Source organism: Perognathus longimembris, chromosome 3 (genome assembly GCF_023159225.1).
Source record: "Perognathus longimembris pacificus isolate PPM17 chromosome 3, ASM2315922v1, whole genome shotgun sequence".
NCBI classification, from domain to species: Eukaryota; Metazoa; Chordata; class Mammalia; order Rodentia; family Heteromyidae; genus Perognathus; species Perognathus longimembris.
The window spans coordinates 88,464,971-88,480,082 of NC_063163.1; the positions used below are offsets into that span (position 1 = coordinate 88,464,971).

Genomic DNA, 15,112 nt, shown 5'->3' on the forward strand with positions numbered 1-15,112 from the left:
AAGCAAAAAGAGGAGGTGTTGCCGGCGCTCGGCTCGGCTCCCCTGAACACTAACAAGTAAGTGGCCAGTTTGCAAATCTCATTCACTTCATTACATCAACACAGCGGACACTTTGTGGGCTGCCTTTCCACTTGAAATAATTGTCCCTCCCCCCTCCCTCCCTCCCTCCCTCCCTCCCTCCCTCCCTCCCTCCCTCCCTCCCTCCCTCCCTCCCTCCCTCCCTCCCTCCCTCCCTTTCTTCTGATGACTACTTTCCCTTGCCTCTCCTCTCCTCGCTCCTGTGCACGGCTGCTGGCCGCCATGCCTGTTCCTGCAGAGCCACTGAGCCGCTCGAGCCTCCTAGGATTTGGAATTAGTATTGGCTGCAGACGTAACGGGTGACGGGCCACACTGCCTGCCAGTGCATGGAAGGGCGTGCACACATGTGTGCCTGCACACATGTGTGCCTGCATACATGTTGACATTCATGTGTGCACACTCTTTTTTGTGCATGGCCCGAGGAGGGGGAGACGCCAGCCCTATCCCTGTGAATTCTAGCTGAATTCCTGCCATCCACAGCAGAGCCCTCCTTCCTCCACACTGGAGAGGTACAGAAGGATTTCTTTCATATAATTCTACTTCCTTTTACCCTGTTTTGTGTCATGCCTACACACCCATCACGTGCAGGTTACAAGCTCGTTATACTGGAGTTTTGTTATAAGGGTCCTTCTAGGGGAATTTGAACTGAGGGCCTTGAGCTTGCTCTGCTTGCTTTCTTGGATGGTGCTCTACCACTTGAGACATGCCCCCAGCCCAGCTTTTTGCTGGAGTGTCTAAGACTTTTCTGCCCAGACTGGCCTCAACCTGTGATCCTCCAGGTCTCAGACCCCTGAGGATTATAGGTGTGAGGCATTGGTGCTCAGTGCCTTTCCTTCCTTGTTCCATTATTTATGACAAGTCAGCCATTCGTTTTACTGATTTTCCCTTGTATTTGTAATGTCTTTTGCTGTTTTTGATATTTTCTCTGTACTGTTAGCATACTCAGCATGACTGGGATGTGTGAGCACGTCTTTATCTTTTTCCTGAAGTTTGTTGAGCAGTTCTTAAGTCTGAGGAATTTTTAATCATTTAGTCATTTTTTTCCCCTACTCCTTTCTCTCTCCTTGGCAAAAGTCCCATTAAACACGCACCGTGAGCTTCGTGGTGACCCAGTTCTGTCCATACATTTTCCTTTGTCCTCTGGGGTGTGTAGCCTCTGTCATGTGTCCTCACCTCTGTTCTTGAGCTTTTCTAGTGAGTTTCTAAACTTCAGTTCTTTTACTTTTCACTCTTTTTTTTTTTTTTTGGCCAGTCCTGGGCCTTGGACTCAGGGCCTGAGCACTGTCCCTGGCTTCTTCCCGCTCAAGGCTAGCACTCTGCCACTTGAGCCACAGCGCCGCTTCTGGCCGTTTTCTGTATATGTGGTGCTGGGGAATCGAACCTAGGGCCTCGTGTATCCGAGGCAGGCACTCTTGCCACTAGGCTATATCCCCAGCCCTACTTTTCACTCTTAAAAAACAAAATCCAAAACAAATTCTTTCTCTTTCAGTCTATTTGTGGCGACATTGTGGTCATAGCATACTGTCCTTGTTGAAGTTTGTTTTGGACATATTTATACTTTCATTGCTTTGATCCTGCCCCACGTGTCAGAGCGATGGACAGGCAAACACGGCCTAGGACACATAGCTTGTGGCAGGGTGACAACTGGAGAGGCCTATACGTACATGCCAGCACTGCTTCACTTACAACACGGACCCCGGGCTTCTCTTTAAAAGCCAGAAGTTCTCTGTGGATGTGGGTGGCCCCGGCACTGTGGTGTAACCCTGGCTTCCTCAGCATGATGTGGGGTAGTGCATGCTCTGATCATCTGTGCCAAGGCTCAGGTTACCAGTGTTCCCTGGAGCAGCCCCTAGCATCCCGCCATTCATAGCGTTCCCATCACCTCCCCATCCCAGGGGCATGACGCCCACCAGCACCCTGTGAATGCTCCATCCCAGGCTAACTGTGCTGAGAAAATGCAGAGTACTGTGTGATCAATGAGTTGTACTGATATTCAGTAGCACAGTCAGATCATGTGAGAGTTAGCTGCATTAGATACAAGGCAAGATAATGTAATACATGCTACGCAGAAGGTAATGTCAGCGTAGTACATTAGATACAGTCACCTTAATTTGTGGCTAACACCCCCCAGAGCTGTTCGTCTCCTGAGTCCTTTGTAACGGATCCTTTGTAATGTCATCACAGGGGAGGCTTCACGGGCTGGCTGGGGCCTGGGATTTTAGAGGTCTCCTCCAGCTGGAAAAGACCCAAAGTTAATCAAGGGCTGGACACTGGTACCCGTCGGCACCCCGAGACCCTGTCTGGGCATCTAGCCGTCATCTGCCTCCCATTCTGCCCGGCTGGGTTCTGTTCTGCATCGCTGAGGGAATCTCCGTCACCGTTCTGGGAAGGGGAGCATGGATCTTACTGCCAGGTCTCGGCAGCTCCAGCCTTTCTGGGACCCCCAGCACTCTCTCTGCTGTGGCTGTTTTCAAGTTTCAGAGATAAATATTCTCAGCCTCTGAGTTTCATACCTTAAATTCACAATGAGCAACAAAATTTGTTTTCTAAAAGAGGATTCACGAGCACTTTCAAAACAGGTTTGAAAATCACAAGCGCTGCAAATATTTCTGCCTTTGTTCCTGAGAATATACTTACTTGGCCAAAATGTTTTCCTTTTGTGACTCAATTATGTGCAAACACCAAACACGTGGGCTGTAGCCCACCACCTGTTCCCAGAGCGCCCACTCCCTGGGCCCAGAGCACCTGCCACCCAGGCCTGGAGTGCCCACCGCATGAACCCAGAGCTCAGAACCCCTACCTGTGCACATGTCCACATGTGCCGGGCTCACAGGTGCATAGGCAGACACGCGCACAGGCGGACACATATACTGGTGGACATGCACATAAGCGGACATATGTAAGGTGGACATGTGCACAGGCACACACCCACATGGTGGACATGCACACAGGCACACAGGTGGACATGCGCACAAGTGGATGCATGCATAGGTACACAGGTGCATAGGTAGATATGAACACAAGCAAACACGTGTACTGGCGGACACACGCACAGGCAGACACACGCACAGGCGGACATGTGCACAGGTGGACATGTGCACAGACACACACATGCACAGGCGGACATGCGCATAGGTGGATGTGTGCACATGCACACAGGTGGACATGCACACAGGTGGACATGTGCACAGGTAGATACACACATAGCAGATGGGACACCAGCTGTTTGTTTCCAGTCTCCATGCTCTGTCCTCACGCTTCCCCCATCAACACCAGTGGCATTCACTTCTCCACATCCCCCAGGGCTCAGGGAACCCGTAAGGCTTCATCCAGGTGAGTGCTGGGGACCAGACTCTGATTTTTATTTTGTCACATCTCCCTGCTATCTCCTGACACTCCGGTCCCTGTCACACATGTGCTGGTTCTGTAGCCTCCAACCATCCCTGAAGTCCGTGTGGACTGCTGTGCCCTGCTGCCCGTGCCCCCTGGCTGTAACCCCCTGGCTGTGGCCCCCTGGCTGTGGCCCTCTCTGGCTATGGTCTCCTCCTGGCTGTGGCCCCCTGGCTGTGGCCCTCTCTGGCTATGGTCTCCTCCTGGCTGTGGCCCCTGGCTGTGGCCCTCTCTGGCTATAGTCTCCTCCTGGCTGTGAGGTGTCCGGCTGTGCCGGCAGAGTCACTCCCAGCTCAGAAGAGCCACACAGGTAGAAGGAGCTCGTTCTGGGAACATCTCTGACCAATGGCCCCCACTGTTTCAGATGGTCTGCTGGTGTTATCTATGGGCATTCACGGCTTAGTGTAAAACGAGTAGTCCACATGAGGCTATAGCCCTTGCCAGCAAAACATTTGTTCCTTCTCTTTGTTTGATTACCTTGGTGGTGGGGATATAAAAAATTTCATTATTGCTGAATAATATTCCACTTCATGCATGCTATAGCCTCTCATCCATCAATGGGTCTTTAGATCATTGGTTCAAACAATGATGGGCATCTGATGATTGATCCACCCACCAATGGGCATCCAGAGCATTGATCGATCCACAGATGGGTGTCTGGGTCATTGATTGATCTACAGATGGGTGTCTAGGTTGACTCTATCTTAGCTGTTGTGAACAGCACAGCTGTGAATATGGGTGTACAGGCTCATATATTTGTGTGTGTGTGTGTGTGTGTGTGTGTGTGTGTGTATCTTGACACTATTGCTTTTGGCTGCATACCCCAAAGAAGGAGAGATGGTCAAGGGCAGATCTAGGAAGAATCTGCACCCCACATCGTCTTCCACAATGGCTGCTCATTTGCACCCCACACTTCATACCTGCGCTTCACACCTCATGGTTCACACCTGTGCTTCACATCCACAGTTCACACCTGTGTTTCACACCCAGCACTTCACACCTGTGCTTTGCACCACACAGTGCACACCCCACAGTTCACAGCCTGTATTTCATACCTCACAGGTCACCCCAACAGTTCACACCAGCACTTCACACCCCACATTTCACACCTGATTCACACAGTGCACTTCACACCTGTGCTTCACATCCCGCAGTTCATACTCCATGCTTCACACCCACATGTAGCATCCCAAGCTTTGCTCTCCTGTTCACACACCACACTTGGCACTCACACTTTACGCCCCACAATTCATACCCCACAGTTCATGCCCTACAGCAGTGGATGAGAGCTCCCTTCTTTCCTCTTCCTGAGAGCTCTTGTCATGTTCTGAGCCACGAGTCAGGGTTACTGAGGGTCTTGGAGATGGTGACTGAGGTTGTGATACTCAAGGGATCTCCGAAGATGTCACTGAGTCTGTAAGTGGAAATGGCAGTGTTTGTGTCTGCAGCTGGGACACTGGACAGGCCTCTGAAGTCCTGTTTGTGACTTTCCCCTCAGTCTTTCATTTCAACCTGGTGTGAACAAGTGAGTTTAACACCAGAGCCCATGGGAGGCAGATTGCTCCCCTCTATGGAGCGATTTCTCACTGGTGCTATTGGGGGATGGATGTTAGAGAAATCTTTGGGTCTGGAAGTTGGTGTTTTGGGGGCTCTTGGGTGCTGGGCTTGTCTGTCTGGTCTCAAGAGAGGCTTGCCCTAGATGTGCAACTCTAGGCGAGAAGTGGAAGGTTGGAGTTAAGTCCTATTGTGTGCTGCTTGTGCAGCGACCTCCTGGTTGGAGTGGGGTGCCCTGCCAGCAGCCTCAGCCCTGCACTGTGCCCCTAAAAGTGTGCATGACCTGGATTCCGTTGTGTCACACGGCTGTCCTCGCTTTCCTCATCTGTAAAGTAAGATCGTGCGGTGGTTCTGTGGCGAGTTGATGGTTTATTTTGCGTCTTCCACTCACTCCTGGTGTGTTTTTTTGCTCCCCTCCCCTCTCCCATACAAACACAGGGGCGTCTGCCTGATGGCTCAGGAGAGACAGTTAACAGAATTTCATTTGCTTATCCAGAAGGGATGGTATGAAAGGGAGGCCTCAACTGTCTAGTACTCACCAGGAGTGGACGAATTAAACAAGGAACCTCCAAGTGCCAAGTGGGAAGACCGTAATGAAATGCTGTGCCCTGCCCTCCATTACTCAGAATTACTGCTCAAAAAGGCAGAAATAATCACACCCAGGTCTCTAGTGCCTTCCTTAGGACTGTGCTTGCCCGGGCTGACTCTAGTGCAGACAGAGCTCTCCTGATTTTTTCAGGAGATGCTCTTTATGGCTTGAATAAAGTATTTTTCTTAGTAACATAAAAACCTTTTGAGTGTCTTCAAATATGGTGCACGAGTGTAATAAGGTGCACCTGGGGTTTGGCTGATGGTAGTTTGCGCACATAAAAAGGTAAGTTAAAGAAAAAAATGCACTCACAAAAGGCGACAGAGGTTATGCAACTCGATTAAATTATGTTTATGGTTTTACTTGTCAGTATTTTGTAACACAAATGGTTTTCCTGGAGTCTATTTATCAGTATTTGTCACTAATTAATGCCTACAAATTACCTTTTGTACCAGTCTTGCTCTTCTGGGTGTCTTGGTAGCTCATAAATCAGAGCTGTCGCACTTCCCGATTTGTGCTGTTGTCAGGTTTTCTTGCGTGCTCCTGCTTATGCAAGGTTCTTGCTCTTCCCCGAAGGTTTCTAACACCTGTGACTCCATCTTCGTGAATGGGAAGGAAATGAAGAGCAAGGTGGACACCATTGTGAACTTCACACACCAGCACTTTACCTCGCAGGTGGAGTTCACTGTATGGGCGCCTCGGCTGCCCCTGCAAATAGAGATCTCTGACACGGAGCTGAGCCAGATCAAGGGCTGGAGGATCCCAGTGGCTTCCAACAGAAGGTGAGGAGTGTGTGTGTGTGTGTGTGTGTGTGTGTGTATGTGTGTGTGCAAGAGAGAGAGCACAAGAGCACAAGCGAGAGACAGGGGACCAGCTATGGATCTGAGGGTCCTGGGTCCCAAATCTCCAGGGGAGGCAAAGTGGCCACTGGGGGCCCTGACCCCCTGGGCTAGGGAAGCAATCACCACCAGTCAGAAGTGGAGGCTTCTGTCCTTCAACTCTAGAACTAAATTCTGGCCACATCTGTGCCACCTGGCTGACCTGGGAGATGGGCTCTTCCTCAGCACGTCCAGGCCTGGGCCTGGTGGACTCCTGGGTTTCAGCCATCAGGGTCTCTCTGCAGAGAGCCCTGTACAAGCTGCGGGCCCACAAAGGGGAGGCGTTGCGCAAGGTGACGTTCGCAGGGCCACCATGAAGCAGTGACACATGTGCAGTTCCTGAGCCTTGGCTGGCTACTCTGACAGCCCCCTCCTGCAGGGGCAGGCGGTGGGCTGAGGCTGGCAGTATCTCGAGGACCATGGTAGAAAATGCCTTGAATGGACACAGGGAGGGTGAAGCTGAGCTGGCAGTCATGGGAAGGGAAATCACTGTTGAATGGACGTGGTTGGAAGCCTCGATGTTGCCAGTGCTGCGGGGGGCGGGGGGGGGTAAGGGGAGGGGGCTTCCCGGGTCCTTGCTGGGTGGTGACGACGGATCGACAGCATTGCACACTCCAGCCGCAGGGAAAGCATGCCAGCCTGGCACACGGCTGAAGTTTCCAGACAAACTGTGGAGCCTTCATTTTTCCTGTGTTGGCCGTCTGGGGAATGCCGAGAATTCCCGTATTATCAGGTCCCTGCTCCTTTCATTGAATCCCTTCCCTCCATGTATTCTCCTCTTGCCTTTCGCAGTGAGCAGCAGGGAGACTCTGTGCTGATGGCCAGTTCATGATGGGTTGAGGCAGGAATCCACGCGACAGTGCTGGCTCAGGAGCTCATGCTTTGCCCATTCCTGTGCAGAGGATGGTTTTAGAATGACCAATTTCTAGCTCACAGAGCCTGGACAGTCTGCCTCTACCTGCGCAGGTTGTCTGGCAGCTATAGCCGAGGGAAGGCAGGGAGCCCTCATTGTCCCTGCTCTAAGAACAAAGCCACCTGGCACATGGGTTGTTCCAGAAATGCCTGTGGAGCAAACAGCCCCACAAATGGGGAATGAGTTGACCGATGGGAGCAAACCCACAAACAGACCCAAAGTGAGATGTCTGTCCAGTGAGGATGTTGCCCGTTTGTTTTGGTTCCAGGCCAACCCGGGAGAGTGACGATGAGGAAGATGAGGAGAAGAAGGGCCGCGGCTGCTCCCTGCAGTACCAGCACGCCCTTGTGCGGGTCCTCACACAGTTTGTGGCTGAGTCACCTGACCTGGGTCAGCTGACCTACATGCTGGGCCCCGATTGGCAGTTCGACATCACTGACCTCGTGACCGAGTTCCTGAAAGTGGAGGAGCCGAGAATCGCCCAGTTCCAGGATGGCAAGACCCTGGTGGGTCGGGAGCCAGGCATCACCACTGTGCAGGTGCAGCGGGCCCACCTTTGTTGTGTTTCCTGATGTTCTGTATTGATGAGTGTTCTGGTCATCGCTGGTGCACAGGGAAGTGTGTGTGCACATGTGCGTGCGTGTCAGGGTGCATGGACTCAGTCTGTGTGAAGCAATAAAGTAGTCATCGGTTTTAGTAACCTAAACCTCAGGTTACTTCTTGTACTTCAAAAACTATGTAATATCTTCTACTGGAGAAAATGAGATGTAAAACTATGTCACCAAACTTTTCTTCCTAAGACACTCTGCTTTTTTTGTGCATTGCCAATAAAAGGCATTGCCTTTATTGAATGACAATAAGACAATTTCCTCCTTCCTTCCTTCCTTCCTTCCTTCCTTCCTTCCTTCCTTCCTTCCTTCCTTCCTTCTTTTCTTTGTCACTTGTGGTTCTTGAACTCAGGGACTGGGTGCTGTCCCTGAGCCTCTTTGTGCTCAATGCTAGTGCCCTACCACTTGAGTCACAGCACCACTTCTGTTTTTCTGGTGGTTAATTGGAGGTAAGAGTCTCATGGTGACTTTTCTGCCCAGGCTGGCTTTGAAGCACAATTCTGAGATCTCAGCCTCCTGAGTAGGATTACAGGTGTGAGCCACTGGCACCCAGCTTAAATGACCGTAAAACAATTTCTAATCAGCGGTGACAGGATAATGATGCAGAAAATGGTACAGCAGGTTTTCTGGGCATGAATTTAAGATGTTGCTGCTTGCAGTTAATTCAGCTGTAGTTTAGGTGCTGCTGAGGTTAAGTTTTGGCAAAGTGTATTCTATCCTGTGTTTGGGGGGCTCTGGGGGGCTGTGTCACACACAGCAGGAGTTTGAAATGGTCTCACACACTTCCTCGTCCACCCCCAGGTCCTCTCGCCGCTCTCTGACTCCATCCTGGCTGAGAAGACAGTGCTCGTCCTGGATGACCGGGTCACCATCGCCGAGCTGGGCGTGCAGCTGGTGGCCGGCCTGTCCCTGAACCTGCAGCCCCACAGAGCAGACAGACGGGCCATCGTCTCCACCGTGGCTGCCCGGGACATCCTCCAGGCACCGCAGCAGGTGAGGCTCCACAGGCCGCGGGTGCCCGCAGCTGCGCTCAGGCCTCTCTCGGTTCTGGTTCCCTGCAGAGGAGGAGGCCGAGAGCCCACAGGCAGGACGAAGGCTCCCAGGGCCGCTTCCTGCTTCTTAGCCAGCGGCCTGCGCTCTGAGGGAGGCGTGGGAGGGAGGCTTAGGTGATTTTCCTCTATCATTTACTTTCCAGTGGGATAATTTGTGTTGCACAGTCTGTTGCTAGACCAGGAAGGGGAAAAAAATCACTTGTTTTCACTCTTGCCAAACAAAACAGGTGATTTTGGATAGTTAGAAATTCCGTGTCAGCTACTTGAACAAGTATGGCTAATAGCTTCAAATTGATGCTGTTTACTGCAATTATTGTCAACTCTGAAACTCTTCTCTGTTCTCAAACTTTTAAAAATAATTTATAAAAAAAAAACAGGGACATGGTGTCATTCAAGGCCGCCAGCCACATAATCCATGGTTGACTGAGAACCTGCACCCTGCACACATTTTGTTCCATCTGCCCTGGCCTCCCCATAAGGACGAGATGAGCGATATTTAGCAGCCTGATTAGTGCAGCTGAAGTTGATTCAGATAAATTACCTGATCTTTCAGAGTGCTTCTACAAAGGTCAAAGTCAAAATCTGTGGTGCGGCATACAATAAATTAATTTGTGCATTCATTGAATGCACTCATTAAACTGTATTATCTGTTTGTGCCCCTGTCAGTGGGTTTATGGCGTGTTATGGGTGCTAGCTCAGGGGTACTGCTCAAGATTCTACAGTGTAGGAGTTGGGGTTTCTCTGAGTATTTGAGAGGTTCCTCTAGGACGTCAGGTCTGTGTTTGTGAATGTGCGGGAATGCGGTGCTAAGGTCGTGCTTGGCCTGTCCCCACAGGAAGCAACCATCAGCTCCTGGCTTTTGTTCAGCGACGGTTCGGTGACGCCTTTAGACATTTATGAGCCCAAGGATTTCTCCATCACCGTCTCGTCCTTGGATGAAATGGTGGTGTCTGTCCAGCCAAACCTCCAGTCCAGGTGGCCTGTGCTGGTGGCGGAGGGCGAAGGCCAAGGTCCTCTGATCAAGTTAGAGATGATGATCAGTGAGCCTTGCCAGAAGACCAAGAGGAAGAGCGTGCTGGCCGTGGGCAAGGGAAACGTCAGGGTCAAGTTTGGGCCGCTCACGGAGGAGCAGCAGAGCGGTGGTAACGACATCGAGGGTGTCAGCCGCGAGTACAGAGACCACGTGGGCAACTCCATCCAGCGGGAGGGCGGCCAGGAGCGGGCCGTGCAGGAGTGGGCCCACCATGGCGCCTCCACCGGCCAGGACGAGCGGGCCAACAGGAGCGCCACCCCCGGGGCTCCCGTGGGAGGGGGGGACAAGAGGCTCCGCAAAGGTGGGGCCGACGCCTTCACCAGCTTCCCCACGCGGGGGAAGGCGTCCTCCTCGGAGCCCCACGGTGCGGGGGACCTGACCGTGAGCTCCCGGGGCCTGACGGACCTGGAGATCGGCATGTACGCCCTGCTCTGTGTCTTCTGCCTGGCCATCCTGGTCTTCCTGATCAACTGTGTGGCCTTTGCCTGGAAATACAGACACAAGAGGCTTGCGGTGAGTGAGCAGGGCAACATCCCGCACTCCCACGACTGGGTGTGGCTGGGCAACGAGGTGGAGCTCCTGGAGAACCCCGTGGACATCACGCTGCCCTCGGAGGAGTGCACCACCATGCTGGACCGGGGGCTGCCCTTCGAGGAGAGGAACTTCCTGCTCAACGGCAGCTCCCAGAAGGCCTTCCACAGCCAGCTGCTCAGACCCGCGGACTACGCCTACGAGAAGGACCTGAAGACAGAGCCGGGCAATCCTGCGGCGGGGCCCAAGCGGAAGAGGGTCAAGTTTACTTCCTACACCACCATCCTCCCGGAGGACGGTGGCCCCTACACCAACTCCATCCTGCTGGACAGCGAAGAGGACATCAAGTGGGTGTACCGGGACGAGGGCGAGGCGCAGGACTTTAGGGACTACATGGAGAGGCTGCAGGACCAGATGTGAAATCCTTTCTTATGTTTGTATTCACCTTTATGCCTTCTGTTTTCTGATCGCTGGGGCAGCAGCAATAGAGGGTGACGTGGCAAAGGTTCCTTTGTGGCTGTCCAGAGGGGTTCCTTCCTGAGCAGGCACTAGGGGCCTGGGGAGCGGCGGCCGCTGGCTTTGAACTGGGAAATGCCTCTGAGTGCGTGGGGGCTGCGCAGGGCAGTGCCATTTCCCCAGCCCCACAGACAGCCGCTGCCGGTCATCCATGTGTCGTTAAGGGGGTATTTAGGCGGTGATTATTTTTTTTTATTCCTAGACCTTTTAAAGCACAGTGGACACTTGATGCCCATGGCCTGAGTTTGGACCTACGTGAAAGATGACTGAATGTAGTAGCTTCCTTACTGACTAGGCGTGCGGCCCATTATTTTTATAGACATTTGCACCTGCATCTGTTCTTTTGATCCCCACCATTGTGTGTGTGTGTGTGTGTGTGTGTGTGTGTGTGTGTAGACCTGTGTGACTTTTGTGTGGGTTTCGGTCCTTGGGGCTTGCCGTGGTGTCAGAATTCCACGCAGGATGTCTAGTCTCTCCAGCTCCCCGCCCTCCTCGGCAGGGGACAGCACCTAGGGAGCTTATGCGCGCTTGTATCCCTTCCTTTGTGCGGTGGAATTTTCTGGTATTCAGTGGGGACAAGGGTTTTAGGTCAAACGTGAATACCCTTGAGGGAGAGCTCTACAGTTTTCTACACGAAGCGTGGTACATTTGGAGACAAGTTGTGAGTCACAAATATTTAAGTTTATTCTTAGCTTGTGGAAAACCCTGGGAATTCTTCAAGCACATTTCTGAGGGCAGAAAGACCCCAGCACGGCTGAACTGATTCACATTCTTTGTGGCCAGCACAATGTAGTATGCAAAATGAAATCTAGCAGTAGAATTGATCCACATAGCAGGGAAATTGATTAGGTAATAGCTTCAGATTAAACTTCCCATTTTACTGGACCAAAAACTTGGAATGCAGTTTCAAGGTAACAATATATAGAAGCCCATCAACATAATGGGCACCCCAGTCCCCCAAATCTCCATTGTGACTCTGGCAGAGATCAAACCTTCTCAGGCATACATGGGTAGACAGGAGCAATGGTTCTCCCCAAATTCAGAAAAATAAACATTCTGGAGCCCAAGAAACAGCCACCACATCTATGTGGTTTGTCTAACCACAGAGATCGAAAAATCCAAGGGGCAAGAGCAAAAATGCTTCTTGCATAATTTTAAAATACAAATCCTATTTTAAAACACCATGAATGGCAACACAGGAATTTCAGGTTAGCAAAATGTAACACTTTATTTATTAAGATGGTAGAGCTGGAAAAAACCGATATGGGACTTGTATGCCTCATGAGTGCATCTCTGAGAAACGGAATTTTCAGCACAAAGGACACCAGCTCACCAGAGATTCCCTGGCTTCCGGTGACTGGTGGCTGAGCTTTTTGAAAGAGAATTGCTGACACTCAATTGTGCTCTTTTTGTAGATGCCTGTGAACATGAACATGGCAGCCTAGCCTTTGTAGCCACAAAGTGGGAGCTGAGAAATTTTTCCTGTGTCTTTTGCACACAGCACTGCCCTGTTTGTGAGGGGCTGAGACGCAGGTGCTGTGGTCTGACTGCTAGGGTTTGGTGCTTGCTGGCTATGGGCTTGGAAATGGGGCTGTGGAGCATAAGGTGGTGGGTTCCAGAACCTTTCCAGTTGCTAGGAGAATGGGAGCGGGAGACGCAAGCTCCGGCTACCCAGGGAGCTTGTGCAGAGACATCTGGCATCCGCCAGCCGGGGCTTCCCGGTCAAGCAGCAGCTTTGCCAAGGGTTTTTTTGGGGGGAAGGTGGCTCAGACCATCTGTGCAGGACAGGAGGGGTCACGCATTAATCCACCCATCCAATACTGGTCCAGATGAATCTGGCTCCTTCGACATGCCATGTCCAATTCTGTCTCCTTTGGATCACCTACCTTCCAGAAATAATGGAAATTCATTTCTGTCACACACAGCAGGTAGAAATGAGGCTGGGGGTGGGCAGAGGTTATAATTTGGGAGGAAATAACCATTTCCACCAGGAAGATGCAAACAGGACTTGTGTTGTGCTGGTACCCTCCTCCCCCTGGTGGCCCCCCCACCCCCCACTGCTGTCCGCAGTGTCGGGAACTGACCAGGGTCCTGAAGAGGAGGCTCTCAGCCCTGCTCAGAGGGGCCGAAATTCAGAGGGGTCAGAATTCAGCCCGTCCATCCAAGTCCCACGACGGCAATGGGGGAGGACACACACATTTGGACACATGCGAGCACACATGGAAATAGAGAGGAGTGGGGGGCTAAGCTATTCACTAGGAATTGAGAGGCTGCGTCAGGCATTCTCAGTGTTGGTGCAGAGGGCGCTCGGCACAACAGGGTTTCGTTGGAGTGTTTTATGTGCTAAGTACTTCTTGCAGATTGCAAACGGTGGGTGCAGCACCTTGTTCTTCTAGCCACCCAATGACTGCTCTTAGCACTGTGCTCTGAACTAGCTGAACTAAAATGCGGTGCATGGGGCTGGGGAGGTGGTGCTAAGGTGGTAGAGTGTTTGCCTAGCCTGTCAGAGGCCTTGGGTTCAATCCCTTGTAGCACATTTTAAAAATCAAGTAAAGGGGGACTGACATAGGCTATGACGCCTTGAGCTCCAGTTTCCTGGTGGTGGTGTTTTCCCCAGGCTTTTGTGGCTGACAAAGCCCCCCGGTGGTAAATCACCTGAACCTTTTTCTTTACTACGAAAACGGCATGTTCAGCCTCTGCTGGGGACAGTGGCTGTCCCCTCTGTGGTCACCCAGAGGGAGACTGAGATGACTCAGCCACATGAGCGAGGTCCCAGAGAGATGGGGATGGAGGAGCAGCAGCCAGCCCAAAGCATGGGTGTTCAAGCCCCAAGGCTTTCACACGGTAGGGGGCAGGAGAAGATGGCAGTGCCCCATCACTCCTGAAGCTGGGCATTCATTAGCAAACCTCAGAATTCTGTGTCCACACAAGAAGCAGCCTACCCCCCTAGATGCCCTGAATCATGCTCTGATGGAGAGACACCCCCAGACCATCACAGCGTGTAACAGGGTGCTCAAACAGTGCAGCAACACCACCATTGGTTTTTGTCCCTTTGCCTCATCTGTTACCCAAGCAGCTTGTACGTGGCCAATCTGAGTTTTAGGAAGGCCGCCTCTGTGCTTCTGTTGCCATCCAGGGGCTCCGTGTGGCGGGGACCCCTGTGGGCTGGTCTGTCACTGAGGAGTGAGAGCCCCGTGGCAGCCGCCATGCAGGTGACCGCACACGCAGCACTGGCCCTGCTGGGCTCTCGCCTCTCACCGTCTCCAGCACGGTCTCACTTCTCCATCCTGGGCTCTGTACCAGGCCGCGTCGCTGGCCTGGAGGCTCAGCCCCCTCTCCTCGGTTCATAGAATGCCTGTGTGTGATGTTCTCCATTCTCCCTGTCACGTAGGGTGTGCAGAAAGTTATGCCGAAATATAGATAGCCGATATTTTTGTATGTAATATAGGCAATATATGGAAACTCCGAGAGGCGTATTGGAATCAACGCATTTTAAAATAAGAGCATGAAAACAGTAGCTTTTCACTGTACAGACATCCAGCTCAAACATCTCCGCACGGCGAGGGGGCAGCACGGGGAGGCAGCACAGCACCGTCCAGACGCGGGAGTCCTGACCTGGGGGCGGGGGGCGGGCTCGGGCTGGAGTCGCTGCCGAGAGCCACCGGGACAGTTCCATCTTACTCTTCATTACTTTCGGATTTTCTTTTTTCCTTTTTATCTCTCTGGAATTATTTCAGAAATAAAGTGATGTCATTTTCCAGGATCAAGGTGTATTCTAACCACAGAATTACCCATCATTTTTAACATGAAAATAAACACTTAAACATGCTTTGGTGGTTTTGTTATTTTATCCACATGTTCCCAAGTTGATCTCACTAGCTGTGTGCTTGGCTGTGTTTGTAGATTGTGTGTGAACACACACACACACATATATATACACACATACATACATACATAATACATACACATA

General features: G+C 51.8%; 1 protein-coding gene across 1 annotated transcript in view; it reads left to right on the plus strand.

Moving 5' to 3' along the window:
- The window catches only part of Tmem132b (transmembrane protein 132B), a 131,455-nt gene extending 120,246 nt beyond the window's left edge, over positions 1-11,209 (plus strand). The window contains exons 6-9 of the mRNA XM_048340717.1: positions 6,188-6,393; positions 7,671-7,941; positions 8,812-9,003; positions 9,898-11,209. Of these exons, the coding sequence (XP_048196674.1) occupies positions 6,188-6,393; positions 7,671-7,941; positions 8,812-9,003; positions 9,898-11,046 (1,818 nt within the window). The 3' untranslated portion in view covers positions 11,047-11,209. The remainder of the gene's footprint in view (positions 1-6,187; positions 6,394-7,670; positions 7,942-8,811; positions 9,004-9,897) is intronic.
- Positions 11,210-15,112: the final 3,903 nt, after the last annotated feature.